Genomic DNA, 16,491 nt, shown 5'->3' on the forward strand with positions numbered 1-16,491 from the left:
ACTTTGCAAATGTTCATGACGTGTTCCATGTCGCTCAGCTTCGAAAGTGCTTCAAGACTCCTGACCGCACCGTCAACTTCGAGAACATTGAGCTCCAAGAAGATCTCTCTTATCGTGAGCACCCAGTTGCTATTCTTGAAGAGACTGAACGCAAGACTCGCAACAAGTCAATCAAATTTCTCAAAGTCAAGTGGTCACACCATTCCGACCGTGAAGCTACCTGGGAACGCGAGGATCACCTCCGTTCTGAGTACCCGGAGTTCTTTCAGTCCTAGATCTCGGGACGAGATCTTTTCGTAGTGGTGGAGTGTTGTAACACCCCGGATGTAACTTTCCCTATTTGTACTCCAACTCTTGCCGTTTCCGGCGTTAAGTTATATTTATTTCTCGGGTTTGGGTCTTTGTCTCCGTGTGTTGTTTTCGTTGTCATGCATCTCATATCATGTCATCATGTGCATTGCATTTGCATACATGTTCGTCTCATGCATTCGAGCATTTTCACCGTTGTCCGTTTTGCATTCCGGCGCTTCGTTCTCCTCCGGTGGTCATTTCTAGCTTTCTTTCGTGTGTGGGGATTAAAAATTTCCGGATTGGACCGAGACTTGCCAAGCGGCCTTGGTTTACTACCGGTAGACCGCCTGTCAAGTTTCGTATCATTTGGACTTCGTTTGATACTCCAACGGTTAACCGAGGGACCGAAAAGGCCTCGTGTGTGTTGCAGCCCAACACCCCTCTAATTTGGCCCAAAACCCACCAAACTCTGCTCCATCACCTAGATCTTTCGATTACGATCGCGTGGCCGAAAACCGCACCTCATTTGGACTCTCCTAGCTCCCCCTATGCCTATATATACACCCCTCCGTTTTTGGATCTTCTTCCTTCCCGAAACCCTAAAAAAAAGCTCTCCGCCGCCGCCGGACAACGTCCGCGCGAGCCGGACGTGTCCGTCCCGCTCCCCTCAGCCTACCGCAGCCCGCCACGTGGCGCTTCCGCCGCCAGCCGCCGCCGAGGCCCAGGAGCCCGCGCCCGGCCCTCCGGGCCCAGCCGCCCCGTGCCGCCTCCTCCCTCCTCCCGCGCCGCGCGCCGCCGCACCGCCCCGCCGCGCCCTTGCCGGCCAGCGCCGAAGCACCGCGCCACCTCCGCCGCCTCGTCGCCGGGCCGCCGCCGCCCGTCCCCGGACGCGCCGCTCCTCCTCGCCGCCAAGGCCGGTCGGCCCCGGCCTCGCCTCCCCTCCGTCCGGCTAGGCTCCGGTCGCCACCGTCCATCGTCGCCGGCGAGCTCCGGTGAGGATCCGGTGATCCTCGGGCTCCGCGCGATCCAGATCTGGACCGGAGCTACAGTAAACCCTAACCCTCGTTTGTTTCTTCCAAGTCCCAGAATTTTTGGCTTCATATGCTCTTGTTCGAGGCCGCGTAACTTTGCATCCGTAGCTCCGATTTGGGCATATAGTATATCAAAATGTTCGACTCGACGAGTACATCATTTCATTCCATTGTATCATTTTCATTTGAGCTCATCTTGATGCCTGAAATGCTGTTAGAAGGAGACTTTGTGAGTTAATTGTCAGATCTGCTAGCTCATCTTAGACTTTTGTCATTTTTGCCATAATTATTGTGTGCATGCTATGCCTGTGAGTCCTTCTTATGTTTTGTTATGGATTTTGTCTTCTTTCCAGAGGTGCAACCCATGCATTTTTAGGATGTGTGTGGTGACTTGTGCAAGCTTGCAAAGTGAGGCACCCGGTAAATCTGTTTTTCAGGGACTTAATTGTTTTCACTAAGTCTGGGATTTTTAGTTCATGATGCCATATGTTCAGCTTGTTTCCTAGTGATCCGTGCCTCTTTTGAGGATGATCGGTAAAGGAGTTTTGTTAATCATGTTATGATCTATCCATCCATATCTTTGTTTGCAATTATGGAGCACCCTAGTTTGAGTCAATCGAGCTCTACTTTTGCTTCATGTTGAATTTGGGCAGATCGTCAACTCGTTTGCGATTTTGCCGGCGTTGTTGTAGTTGATCCGTGCATGCTATGCCATTGTTCTTGCCATGTCTAGCTTGTATTTTGTGCCTTCTTAATGGATGTATGCTTTCCTTGCCATGACTTGCACCGTGGTGAGTGCATCGAGCTCGTTTACATGCCTTCGTGAGTTATATTTCAGCATGTCTCAGTTTTCACTAAGTCTGAAAACTGATTGTGTTTTAGTTATGTTCGTGTGCCCGTTATTATATTTTGTGAACCCTTTTGGCCCCAGGTCACTTTGGGTATTTTGTTAAGCTTGTTGAGTAGCTCCATGCCATGTTCTTACTTGTCTTAATAAGGTCCTGTATCATGTTGTTTTGCTGCTCCGAAGAGGGCTTCGTGATCTGAAATTTCAGATAAGTGTTAATTTCACTAAGTCTGAGATCTATTTTGCATTTGCGTTTTTGACATGCTTGTTTCAACCTCATAATGGATGATTTGGCCGTGGCTTAGTGCTAGTCTTTTGTTAAGCATCTTGTGTGCATCCTTGCCATGTATTTTTTTGTCATGTTTGGTGGCTGTAGCATATTCATTGCATTGCATTTAGATGCCTACTTGCTGTAAATCGCAGACCGGTGTCATTTTTGAAACGCTTGCCATTTCCAAACCGTAACTCCGACTCCGATGATCTTTATATCGTTTTCAAGCGATTTCATCTCATCTTTCCAGTGGCACCCTTGGAATTCCAAGTTGGGGCCAGGTTCATGCATTTCCTGTCACATCTTGCATTTTGCATCCCGCATAGCATACCACCTTTGCATCTTATTGTTTGAGCTTGCCCGTGGTTGATTGTATCCTTGTTGCTTGTTTGTCTTGTTTGGGTAGAGCCGGCAGATGAGTTCGCTAACGAGGAGCCCGTTGAGTTTGCTTTTGAGGATCCAGTCAACTCTGACAACTGTGCAGGCAAGATGATCATACCCTCGAAATCACTACTATCTTTGCTATGCTAGTTTGCTCGCTCTTTGCTATGCCAATGCTACGATGCCTACCTTTTGCTTGTCAGCCTCCCAATTGCCATGTCAAACCTCTAACCCACCTTGTCCTAGCAAACCGTTGATTGGCTATGTTACCGCTTTGCTCAGCCCCTCTTATAGCGTTGCTAGTTGCAGGTGAAGATTGGAGGCCGTTCCTTGTTGGAACATCTTTTATTTACTTGTTGGGATATCATTATATTGCTATGTTATCTTAATGCATCTATATACTTGGTAAAGGGTGGAAGGCTCGGCCTCTCGCCTAGTGTTTTGTTCCATTCTTGTCGCCCTAGTTTCCGTCATATCGACGTTATGTTCCCGGATTTTTGCGTTCCTTACGCGGTTGGGTTATAATAGGAACCCCTTGATATTTCGCCTTGATTAAAGCTTTTCCAGCAATGCCCAACATTGGTTTTACCATTTTGCCACCTAGCCTTTTCTTTTCCTTGGGTTCTGCAGACTCAAGGGTCATCTTATTTTAACCCCCCGGGCCAGTGCTCCTCTGAGTGTTGGTCCACCTGTCAGCTACCGGTGGCCACCAGGGGCAACTCTGGGCTGGCCTACCCGTACCTAGGACAATCTGAGTGTGCCCTGAGAAAGAGATATGTGCAGCTCCTATCGGGATTTGTCGGCACATTCGGGCGGTGTTGCTGGTCTTGTTTTAACCTGTCGAAGTGTCTTGAGTTACCGAGATACCGAGCCTGATCGGAACGTCTTGGAAGGAGGTCTATTCCTTCGATGACCGTGAGAGCTTATCATGGGCTAAGTTGGGACTCCCCTGCAGGGATTGAACTTTCGAAAGCTGTGCCCGCGGTTATGGGCAGATGGGAATTTGTTAATGTCCGGTTGTAGATAACTTGAACCTTAACTATTTAAAATGAGTCAACTGAGTGTGTTACCGTGATGGCCTCTTCTCGGCGGAGTCCGGGAAGTGGACACGGTGTTGGAGTTATGCTTGCGCAGGTTGTTCCTCTAGATTCTCGCTCGTGCTTTGCCTCCTCTTCTCGCTCTCTTTTGCGAATAAGTTAGCCACCATACTTGCTAGTCGCTTGCTGCAGCTCCACTCATTTACCTTGCCTACCTATAAGCTTAAATAGTCTTGATCGCGAGGGTGCGAGATTGCTTGAGTCCCTGTGGCTCACAGATACTATAACTCCAGATGCAGGTCCAGGTGATTCCGCTCCAGGTGACGAGTACGAGCTCAAGTGGGAGTTCGACGAAGACTCTCAGCGTTACTACGTGTCTTTTCCTGATGATCAGTAGTGGTGCCTAGTTGGGGTTTGATTCGGGGCCTTGTCGCATGTTGGGTTATCTTTTATTTTGGCGCCGAAGTCGGGCCATGAGTGTTTGGATGATGTAATGTTATTTATGTACTTTGATGTGACGTGGCGAGTGTAAGCCAACTATGTTCTCCCCTTTATTATTCTTATTACATGGGATGTTGTGAAGATTGCCTAACTTGCGACATATGCCTTCAATGCGATTATGTCTCTAAGTCGTGCCTCAACACGTGGGAGCTATAGTCGCATCGAGGGTGTTACAGTCATGGAGGCTCTACATGATGGTTCATAAAGGATTTAATTCCTTCTCGAAGTTTTCATCGAGATTCTTTTCTAAGGAGCTCAAGTATTCTCCATCTTGCAATCCGGAGTGCAATTCTTTCTACCGTATCATTGGCGGTGGTATTATGCCATTCATGATAATTTGAGTTCATGTTTCATAATTCACATGTTGTTAAGAATGAGGTATTTTAAATCCATCATTCTCTTCGTTGGAGTTATCTTGTGTAATGTTTCACCTAAAACCTTCCCTAAGGAATGTTGCTATTGGGGTGCTTATCAATAATCCAAGTTTCCTCCTATTCTCACGATGAAAGATGTTTTCATCTCTCCGTCGCTCTCAAGCAAGCAATTGTTTTCGTTTGTGGCAGGTTTTCACCTCAAGTTTTTGAGATGTTTTCCATAAGCCCTCAACAAGCCTGTTCTTTTCGTTGTTGATTTCCCAACAACTCCGTTCAATCCTTCTTTTTAAGGATGCTCTCTCAAATTCATTTGAGGCAGAACTTGTTGTCTTCTTCTCTGTTCTTTTGCTTCCATTCTTATATTTCTTCCGGAGGCATTGTGATGATGCTCTCTTCACTCATCATCTCGTATTGTGAAGTTCATGTTCTTTCTTTTGCTTATCCATCCAACCGGAGTGTCGTGTTTTCATTCGAGCTCTCTCATCTTATCAAGTTTACCTCCCTTCTCAACCGGAGTGCTGTCTGAAATCTTTCTTACCCCTTGTGCCATTCTTTCAATAGTTCCGGAGGCAGTGTGTTGTTGATTCATCAAGTGTGCTCTCATCTTGTCTAGGTCATGCTCAAATTCTTCCATTTAAGGTAGGAGTGCTGCCCAAATTACATCATTCTTATTCCTTCTCTATCTTGTTTAACCGGGGTGTTGTGTCTATCATTCCTCTTCTAACCGGAGTCTCATCGAAATGCATTCATTTTGCCAAGTTCATATGATTGCCTTCCATTTCCAACCGGAGTGTTGTCGTTATTGATCCTTATCGTTCCTTGTACATCTCGTTTCTACCGGAGTGCTTGCATATACTTCTTGTCCATTGCAACCTTTTTTCTTATGTCTTTCAACCTACAAGGTTTCCGTAATGTTCCTTGTTCCTCTTTTTCTAACGGAGTGTTTTCAACTTTGTTCATCTTCATCGTATTCTTTCTTTAAATTTGTTCAACCTCACAAGGTTCTTTGGATTCACTCAATTGTGAAGAAGCAACTTAGTTTTACCTCTTCTCTTCCTCTTCCGTTTCTCTCCGGTGCCATTCTAGATCTCGGGACGAGATCCTCTCGTAGTGGTGGAGTGTTGTGACGCTCCGAGACCGATGCGCCAGGTGTCTTCCAGTTATTCGCTGTTGTTGTCTTGCCATTTGCTTGCATGTTGCATCTTGCCATGTCATCATGTGCATTGCATCATCATGTTTTCAAAACTTGCATCCATCCGGGTTTCCCCCAGTTTCGTCCGTTGTCCGTTCTGAGCTCAGACACACTTGCACGCGCCCGCGGCACGTCCGAAATAGCATTTTATAAGTGGCCAGAAAATGTTCTCGGAATGGGATGAAAGTTGGCGTGCGGTGTTGTTTTGTTGTCAGTAGGCCGCTTGCCAAGTTTCATCGCGTTCGGAGTCCGTTTGATGCCCCAACGGATAGCTATAGCGGCAGTATAGCCGGTCTTATCGTCGGACGTTTTCGGTCTCCGGAAATCGTGTCGGGCTGCATCTCTTCCCTCTCTCTCAGACCAACCCGCTCTCCATAGTCCACCTAGGCCCATGCCTACCCCTCTTTGCACAGTGCAACGGACCTCCTCGCGCGCGCGTCCGAAAGCTGTCCCGGACTCGACCCGGTTAGTCATCACCGTTGGGTCCGGATCATCCCCAAACGTCTACTATACATCACCGTTTTCTTATTTGGACTCCCTAACTATTTTATTCGTGACTGTCCGATTGCGATCGTAGGGACGTGATAACCTCTACCCTAAATTCCTTTGCAATATAAATAGTGGGCAACCCTAAAACCTAGGATCTGTCCCATCCATCCCGTGTCCGCCGCCGCCACCCACTCAAAATCTCTCGGGATGCATCCCCAATTCCTTTGTCCCATCAATCCATCCAGCCGAAGCACTCCACTCCGCCCCTCGATTTCAGTCAACAGCCAATCCATCGATCCATTGCCTCCCTCGAGCTCCAACGGGACCGCGCCCCTGGATCCCCTGCCCGAACTCCTCCTCGTGCGCCCCCTCCTAGACCCTGCTGCCGGACCCGGACCCGGATGCCCCTGCGACCAAGCTCGCCGGGAAGCCACCAAGCCGCTGCCACCTCCCTCGCTAGTCTCCCGCGCCGGTGAGCTCTGTTTCTGCGTCGCTGCCGTCAAGTTCCATTGGACTGGAGCAGCACCGAACCAGTAGGACTGTGGCCTTCCTCTCCCTCCTCCCCTCTGTTTTCCTCGTGCTCCCCGGCAACGGTCTCTCTCAGATTCTCTCATCTCTCTCGTTTCTCTTCATAGGGATCGACGCCATGGACGCCCATGACCTACCCCGAGTCCACCACCGCCGCCGTTTTGCGTCAGATCCGGCCGAGGACCGCCGGATCTCGCCGCCTCCGCCATGGATCACCCATCCCCAGACCTCCTCCGCGCCGCCTTGCCTGAGCCGCGCCCCGTCCGTTGCGCCTTTCGCCATGTCCCTGCTGCTTCGTCCACGCGATGGAGACGAGCGCTCGCCCGCCTTTGTTGACCGCGCCTCGCTCAAGCGAGCGCCTGGGCTGCCTCCCCTCTAGCGCCCCAAGGCCCAGCGCCACCTCTTTCCTGCAGCCCACAGAGCCAGCCCAGCTGCTATTGGCCCAGCGTGAGCAGTTCCCCGCAGCCCAGTCCGCCTCAGATTCAGCCCATGTCATGTTTTTTCCCGTTCTACGAATTTGTCCTTTATCCAGAGTTTACGGTTTTACAGAAAAACTCCTAGTCTTCATGCATATTTTAACTCACAAACTAAGCATCACATGTAAAAACTTAATATATGAAACTTGCTTAGAATTTTGTGTAGATTAATAATTTGCAACTTTCATCCTTGTTAAAAAATGTTTAAAATGTTGTTTGGTTAAATTTGCTCCTATGCCTTGTTAAAATGCTTTATTTCATAGCTTAATAACCGTAGCTCCAAACCTAACAAACTTTATTTGTAAATGGGGTAGAAAAATGCCTAGTTTAACATGGTGACATTGCTTTGCATGTTTAACAACCCTAAAATTGTGTTTAGGGAAGAACAGCACCAAACCTAAGATGTGCTTATGGGGATTTACCGGGATTGTTGTTCGTTGTTTCCGGCCTCATTTAAACTTGCCTAGATAGGTAGTTTTGTTTTGCTTCACCTCTTGCCATGTTAATCAACATTTAATATTGTTGAGTACATAAACGGAAGAGAACTAAATAAGTCATGTGGTGTTTCGTCTTTATGCAACTCGTTGCATATGGAGCTCCATTTAATTTGTAGGTTTGCTTATGCACTTTGCCATGCCATGCCATGCCTCATTAATCCGGACATGCATCATATTTGGTTGTGCATCATGTCATGCTTATGTGGTGGTTGTTTACTACGGTGTTTGCTTCTTTCCGGTGTTTCTTCTTCGGGTTGGTTCCAATAACGTTGCGTTTGTGAGGATTCGTTCGACTACGTCCGTTTGTCTTCTTCATGGACTCGTTCTTCTTCCTTGCAGGATCTCAGGCAAAATGACCATACCCTCAAAATCACTTCTATCTTTGCTTGTTAGTTGCTCGATCTATTGCTATGCCGTGATACCTACCACTTGCTTTATCATGCCTCCCATATTGCCATGTCAAGCCGCTAACTCACCTTTCCTAGCAAATCGTTGTTTGGCTATGTTACCGCTTTGCTCAGCCCCTCTTATAGCGTTCCTAGCAAACTCCAACGTTGTGGCATTTGAAAGGCCATCAAGTATACGATGATCCACTTCTGTGTCAACGTCATAAGAAACTCATCAGACCGTAGACTAATCGAAGCTGACACTAGAGAAGACAGATCCCAAGTTACTATAGCACCAGAACAACATTCTGGGTCAATGATAGAGAGATGGTTAAGGTTCCTAGCACCAATCAAGAGATCATTGCCAATAACACACTGGATGATATGTAGAACCTTGAGTGAGCTCGATGAAATCCCCTTGTATAGAGAATGCAACTGTCCAGCTCTAGATGTTCGAGCACAGGCCAATCGTAATTCAGCGGCTTATCAAACCAATCATTCAAACGGACATACTGGAGCCTGATTCTTTTGAGGTACTGAGAAGGAAACATTGCTGTACTATCCAAAATGAAGAATCCAGAAATATGAAGGAGACGAACTTTGTGCTTGATGGCATGACGAATCCACACAGACCTCTTCTTACTACTGCCCCCCGTGATGAAGACCCGGACCTCATCCAAGGAAACAGTGCCATCACGCAAGAGCAGTAAGTGGTCCACGAAGTTCTCCAGCTTGTGGTTATCAAGGCAAGCAGTGCCCACATCAGTTTTAACCACGAAGTCTTTGTTGTTGATGTGGATAAATGGTGCAGAGCTCCAGAGATTGCGCCACCTTGGTGAGAGAAGACTTGTGCGGACGACCTCCGGCGTCGGCAGGAAGGACATCACGTGGTGGAGCGGATCGTCGGGCAGGCTGCTGAGCCTGTCGACACCGTTATCGTTGCCTCGCACACTCTTGGAACCACAGGGAATGGATGCAGGTGCCGACATTTTATCAAACAGGATGGCTGCATGAATCAACAAAGGGCAAAGCCAATGCATAAATAATCAAAATCACAGATATACACATTGAAGAAATCCTAGATATACACGATAGATGAGATGGTTCCATACACAAGACGGTATCAATCTTGAAGCAGCTGTACTGGCGATCACACAATGCGACCTTATGTAAAAGGATACAGTCTAGGAAAGGAAAATACATATGCAGCCTCGAGCAAAACTCTGTGGAACATTTCAGCTGTAAATGCCAACATCCTTCTACATTTGTGTCTATGACATTTCTTCCGAGCAAACTTCTAAGCAAAATAAGTCTATACTGGGTTAGCAACCTTTCGTTACTTGAATGGAAATATTGATTCTTGCACTGAAAAAAAAGAGGTAGGGGGAGAATGACTTCAACGCACTAATAGGAATTTTGCTAAGCAGTTATGTTGTCTAAGATACTGAAATAATCCAATAATCACTGCTTCAAATTTTTTTTGTATTCTTAAAAACATTTCACTTTGAATTACAACATTCAATGATTGACGACAGTTAAACATAAGCTCAACAGTAGTAGCAAAAATGGTGGTAGATGCAGAGTATGGTAGTCAGTTTGCAACAAACAGAAATTTTAGCCCACTTCATCTGGCTACAAAAAGGGAAATGTGGTGATCATTATGTTATTTCACATAAATCTGTAAAATAACTTAACAGTTCATGCACTCACTTTAGTCTTTGCAAATAATCTAGAGATTGACCAAATTACGCACAGAGCTAGCAATCTCTAGGTAACACCACTGGCACCGTTCTGCAGATACCCCATCTGACGTGCATACGCACAAGTGATTAGCTACTCCTGCTGACCTCTTAAACTGGTTCGTCCAGAAATAGCTAGGGTTCTTCACTCCGATTTCCGCTGGTAGAAACTGAAGGTGTACTGACCTAACAGTCGGGGAGGTGCTACAGCGGTGGTGGTGCCCGATGACTCGGTCGAGGCGTCGGCGATGCGGCGCAGCGAGCTGGCGATGGGGGCGGCGGCGCGGCGCGGCCGCGAGAAGCAACTGGTGTCTCGCTCTCACTCACTCCATTCGCGTGCTACGGCAATGGGCCGCCTTTCCACTGAGCAACTGGTCAGCGACAATAATTGGGCCCAATATGGTCTGGCCGACGAAGAGCATAATAAAAAATCTAGCCCAATAAGAAAATTTGTGTTAGGGCATCCCCACCCTCAAAAGGTAATATTCAAGACGCTGGAAGGATAATAACAACACCAGAGTTTAAACTAAGTATATGTAATCTCTCTGCTTCAACATAATTAAAGTTTTTGGATTGTCCTGAGTCAAACTTCATTATGTTTGACCAAGTCTATAACAAAATTTATCAACATCTATGAAACCAAATTTTACTTCACTAGATTCATTATGAAATGAATTTTTCTATTATATATATTTGATATCGCAGATATTTACGGATTTTTATATAGACTTGATCAAACTTTAACATTTTGACTTAGAAAATTCCTAGAACTTCAATTATTTTCGAATGGATGGAGTATTAACTTTTTTGTTTTGTTTTTGTGAGAACTACGTATATCCAGCGTGCCATGGTGGAGCTTTTCGTACTAGAAAATTTCTGTAATTGCAGCATCTCTCGTATATCTTGATAGCTCCTGACTAGCGGTGCTCCCCTTGCTGGTAACGCTACAGATTCAACCTTCTTGCATGTTTCACAGTGCGCCTGCAGAGTGCCGAAACGATACCGAAGTTATTGCAGCAAATAAATGGCAACTAGACATACATATCTAGGAGGAGTAAGCATTAGTAACATGTCAAGCTTCAAACTTAGCTCCTTCAGTTTGGGCGACCGGTGCAGAATGCAGAATAGTGGACAAAAGTCAGCAGCCATGCACCAATCACCCAGCACGAGGCTTGTCAAGTTGGGCAAGTTTGCAACCTCTCTCAAATACGAGCTTCGTCTTCAACAAAGACGAGGAAAACTAACAAAATCATCGGTAGAAATTGCTACTACTCGACGGCCTCCGCATGCTACAAGGCGCAATTCTTGGGCGCAACCCACACCTCTATGGAGTGCATGGTTTGAAAAGCATGGGCCCCCTGAAGGTCAATTTTTTTTGCATGGTTAGCCATTCAAAATAGGATTTGGACGTCGGATAGATTGGCCAAACATGGTTGGCCAAATTGCGGTATGTGCCGTTTGTGCTAAATGGAGCAAGAAACAACCTCTCATTTGCTTTACAATTATGAATTGACGATACACATTGAGAGTTTGGAGATTGACGAAGGGAGCGGCTACAACTTATGCACCTTAACACCACAACTTGGCAGTTGGAGTGGTCAATCAAGGAGTGATGGATCAACATGTCCCTTTGCCGTCTATAACCATGCTGGTAAGTTGGGTCATTTAGAGAGAAAGAAATGTTAGGGTCTTCCGCGACAAGTCCACACCTCCGACAATCCTCGTTCAAAACATCAAGACGGAGGCGATGCTGTGGGTCATCGCAGGGGCAAAACGGTTGGGACAAGTTATCAGGGAGGCTGTAGGTCGCCGTCCACGCCGATTTGTTGCTCCGACGCGACGACTGACCCGCGGCTGCAACTCCGACGGAAGGCGTTGCTGAGTGCTGACAAAGCTTGTCCAGGATCACCCAGTGACAGGGCATCTAGTCATCTCGTCCACAAATGTACTATGTCTGACGTGGGAGTTGGGACGCGTTGTTCGTTGGCTCCATCACTCCACACTAATAGTGGTTTGTCCTTCCTTTTCAATCAAAATAAAATAAAATAGTCCACATGTTCGGTCAACGAAGACGGAGAGGGTTGACCGCCAGCATGGGAACTCATCAGGATTCAGGACACGATCAGATGAGATCGGATCATCGGACATCCATCAAAGGATTCAGATCGGAAAGTCAAGCCATTCCACGCCCCATCTCGCAGCAGCAGCAACCACTAGTAACACTGGAGTGAATATGACCTCCTTCCTCCCCGGCTAACCAGCCGTCCAGCTCCGTCTAGGCGTCTACCAAAAATGGCGCCGCCACCACTGAAGAACCCTTGCCAGCCCACTCGCCACCTCATCTTGCTTCTCCTTGCGTCCACCGCCACCTTCTCCGCCGCTGTTTCCACCCGCTCCCACTCCTCCGTCTGCCCCGCTCCCGCACCCGCTCCCGACCGCCACACCGACGCCCTTTCGCTAGCCCGCTCCTTCCAGATATACGACGGCTACTTCTCCGGAGGCGAGGGCAGCCTCTTCTCCCCCGACGATCACCTCCACGGCAGCTACCGCTCGTTTTCCCTCTTCCCCGACCGCGCCGTCCGCACCACCGACCCGGCTCTCGTCCACCTCACCGCCACCCTCACCCTCGCCGGGCCCCGCTTCGGAGAGTACCACCGGCGCCATGGAAACCGCGGTAACTACACCGTCCCCGCGTACATCTCTTTCGTCCTCGACGGTTACTACTCCTCCGCCTCTCTCCAGCTCTGCATGGTCGGGACGGGCACCGAGCCCGCCGCCGACGGATCTGTGAAGCGGTACGCGGACGTCGCCCTCCGCCTCCGCGTCCCCGGTCCTTCCAGCCTCGCCGATCCCTTCGTGAACGGCAGTCTAGATGGCTCCGCCGGCTTCGGGGCCATCCAGCTGCTCGCGTACGCCGAAGGCGACGACTACGAGTACGGCGAGCGCGCCACCTGCAGCCCACCGGTGCAGCCGGCCAGGGGCTCGCCCCGGGAGCTCGACGGCGGCAGCTTCGTGTGCGACGACCTGAAAGAGCGGCTCGTGACCACGTACAGGCTGCAGGATCACCACGGCGGCTCCCCGGCCAAGCTTCCGCGGATGCACGTCAACCGGATGCAGTGCACGCCGGACGGCGCCGTGCGCGCGTACGTGGTGTTCTCCGACGACACCGGGGACGCGGGGCGTCGGTCTGAATTCCTGGTGGACGAGGAGGCGGTCGTGGCCGACGGGCACTGGGACTCGGCCCGGGACATGCTCTGCCTCAGAGCATGCCGGGTGGTGCGCTCCGTGCCGATGCCGTCAACTCTGGCGGTGCGGGAGTGCGGGATCGAGCTGAGCTTCTGGCTCCCGTCCGAGTGGACGATCTTCGAGCGGAGCGTCGTGGCCGGCGCGCTCTGGAACCCGGCTCATGGGAGGACCGGCGGCGTGATGTCGGCCTTCAGCATCCACGACCACAGAAGAAACCTCTCGGACGTGAGGTACACCTACAACGACACGATGCTCGACGTGGCCAAGGAGCATGACCTGAAGATCAACAAGGAGAAGATCAGAGGATCGTTCCCGGTCCCGGGCAACTCTGCTTACCATGACTTCAAGCTCCATTTCTTCGTGGCAAACAGCCCGAGGCGGGGCGAGGCTCACCCGGTCGCCATTGGTTCGGTGATGGTAAACGAGGATGGGTGGTCCGCCGACGATTCCCTCCCCGGATCTGCGGCGGGTGACACGGAGCACGATCTGCTGAGAATCAGCTACGATATACACTGGTATGCTCCACCGGACAACGAGTGGCTGCGCCCAACCAAGAATGTGTCCTACTCCCATAGGCCAGAGGAAGAACGGCGAATCTCGACCTCGGCAGAGGGTGTGTATGATCCCAGGAGGGGCATCCTGAGCATGGCCGGCTGTCAACGGCGCAACGGCTCGACGGACTGCCGGATACTGATCACCGTGCAGCTTGCCTCCCTCGAGGGGCTCGGGGGCGGCGGAGCGATCAGCAGCCTCAGGGACAGGTCCGACCGTCTCTTCTTCGAGACGATGAACATCACCTTGTACGGGATGTACACGGAGCAAGTGTCCGAGGCGGTGTCGAGGATGGACCTGGAGAGCGTCGCGCTCGTAGCCTCCACGACGCTGTCGTGCGTCTTCGCCGCCCTGCAGATCCTCCACGCCAGGAAGAGCCCCGGGGCGGCCGCGGCGACGTCGATCACCATGCTCGCCGTCCTCGCCCTGGGGCACCTCGCCCCTCTGGCGCTCAGCTTCGAGGTCATCTTCATGAGCAGGAGGAGCCAGTACTCTCTTGGCTCGACGAGCGGGTGGCTCGAGCTGAACCAGGTGATGATGAGTGTGCCTGCGCTGGTCGTCTTCGTGCTGCATCTCCGCCTTCTTCAGCTGGCGCTGGTCGGCCGGCTGAGACCGGCCGCCGGTCGGAGCGAACCCGCGACGACGTCCGTCTCGGAGAGGGCCGTGTTCAAGGTATGCCTGCCGCTGTACCTGCTCGGAGGAGTCATCACCGCGACCGTCCACGCGATCAGTGTCCGCGGCGGCTCGCCGGCCGGTAGCGTCGGTGGAGAGGCGGCCACGCTCCGGGACGGCATCGTGTCGTACGCGGGGCTGATGCTGGACGGCTTCCTGCTCCCTCAGGTCATCCTGAACGCGTCCTTGTCGGGCTCCAGAGTCCGAGCGATTTCGCCGTGGTTTTACATGGGCGGCACCATGATCCGGGTGGCGCCTCACGTGTATGATGTGGTCAGGAGGCAGGTCTACGTGCCGAGCATGAGCCCCTCTGACATCTACGCGAGTCCTCGCGGCGACCTCTTTGGTGTCGCGTGGGATGTGGTTGTATTGTGCGGAGCAGCGTTGCTGGCGGCGCTCTTGTTCTTCCAGCAACGGCTTGGAGCCGGCGCCTTGTCGCTTCCTTGGCCGAAAATCCTACACTTACGGAAAGAGTGCTACATGCTGATTTCACGGGGAGATGTGTCCTCCTATCCACCACGAATTTACTCCTCCTTGATTTTAGCTGGCCCCACCCCTTGATTCTAACTGGGTCATGTCAGTCCGTAACTCCCCTTCCGTGACAAATCGCCTGTAGATGTAGCAAAGCTCTTTCCTTGGCAGAGGAGGAGATCAAGTGGGTATGAGATGGTCGAACAATGCTACACTTACGGATAGGAATTACAGACTGAAGCTTACGGGATGAAGTGGCAACACTTAATTAGGGATTATAGGGGCCCACCCCCTGCAATTCAGGGGAAGAGATTAACAAGCAGCGGGCACGTTTGTCTGTAAGTAAATTTCCGTAGCTCCTGTCCGTTGTGGCAATTTTGTGAGATGGTCTCCCGCATGTAACTTAAGTAGTACTCCCTCCCTTTCTTTTTAGTCTGCATATAAGGTTTGATCAAAGTAAAGCTTTGTAGAGTTTGACTAACTTTATATTAAAAAATATAAACATTCACAATATGAAATCAATATTATCAGATGCACCATGAAACGTATGTTCATACTATATAGTTTTAGTATTGTAGATGTTCATATTTTATTATTTAAATTTGGTCAAACTTTGTGCAATTTGACTTTGACCAAATCTTATATGCGGAGCAAAAAGAAACGGAGGGAGTATATGTGTTTGGTTTGTGGTGGATTGGGTAACTATGTACCACTCCGCCCCAAAAATGTAAGATCATGTTTAACTCTATGATAATATGAAAAATGATATAATAGTGTGATCTTACATTTTAGGATGGAGAGAGTATGTGCCATCTTACTTTGAGGGGAAATTTGATATTGTTTGCCCCAACTTACTTTGGACCGGCCACTCTTTGTCAATGTTTTTTTTTTGGCCACTACTTACACTGAAATTTGGAGAATTTGCCCTTTTCACTTGAACACAATACTTTCAATTGGTTTTTGTGATATATGCACAAAACAAATTAGTATAATACCCCTTCGTGCCTTTTTGCTAATTCACATCTTGATGCGACATAGCTATGTCACAACTAAGTCCTACGCCACACGATTAAAGGTGTTATAATATTTGTGCAATTTTGATCGTAGCACTCGTACTGGTTTTCTCGTACGTTGATTGTCTTGCGGTGGACTGTGTTGTGTTTCGTGTTCCTTTTTGTCTGGGCTTTTTTTTCATATGGGTTGTACGTTCAATTGCAAGAGTCGGGGCTAACTCTTTGTTTAAATGTTTTTCACATCCATTTTGTGATGTCTCTTCTCACTCTTTCTATTTCTTTATTTGTCAGGTTTTTTTTCCTATTTATTTCTATTTTATTGTTTTTTATTTTAGTTTTTTTTAATTTCTTTATTTTAAATTTATGAATTCTTTTAAAATCATGATTTTTTTGCTGATGTCAGTTGCTTGTCCATCATCAAACACGGAAATGTAAATATCACTTCTGTCATACAACTACATGTCATCAACAAGACTGAAGGTGCTCATTTTGCCTCG

General features: G+C 49.1%; 1 protein-coding gene and 1 pseudogene across 1 annotated transcript; one reads left to right on the forward strand and one right to left on the reverse strand.

The window, feature by feature from the left end:
- Positions 1–9,624, reverse strand: part of LOC125519061 — a 108,655-nt pseudogene extending 99,031 nt beyond the window's left edge.
- Positions 9,625–12,040: 2,416 nt separating this feature from the next.
- LOC125525083 lies at positions 12,041–15,364 on the forward strand. Its single transcript, XM_048690110.1, has one exon. It carries the CDS (start codon positions 12,333–12,335, stop codon positions 15,069–15,071), a length of 2,739 nt encoding a protein of 912 aa, XP_048546067.1. The 5' UTR covers positions 12,041–12,332; the 3' UTR covers positions 15,072–15,364.
- The last annotated feature ends 1,127 nt before the right edge of the window (positions 15,365–16,491 follow it).

Source organism: Triticum urartu, chromosome 7 (genome assembly GCF_003073215.2).
Source record: "Triticum urartu cultivar G1812 chromosome 7, Tu2.1, whole genome shotgun sequence".
Lineage (NCBI taxonomy): Eukaryota > Viridiplantae > Streptophyta > Magnoliopsida > Poales > Poaceae > Triticum > Triticum urartu.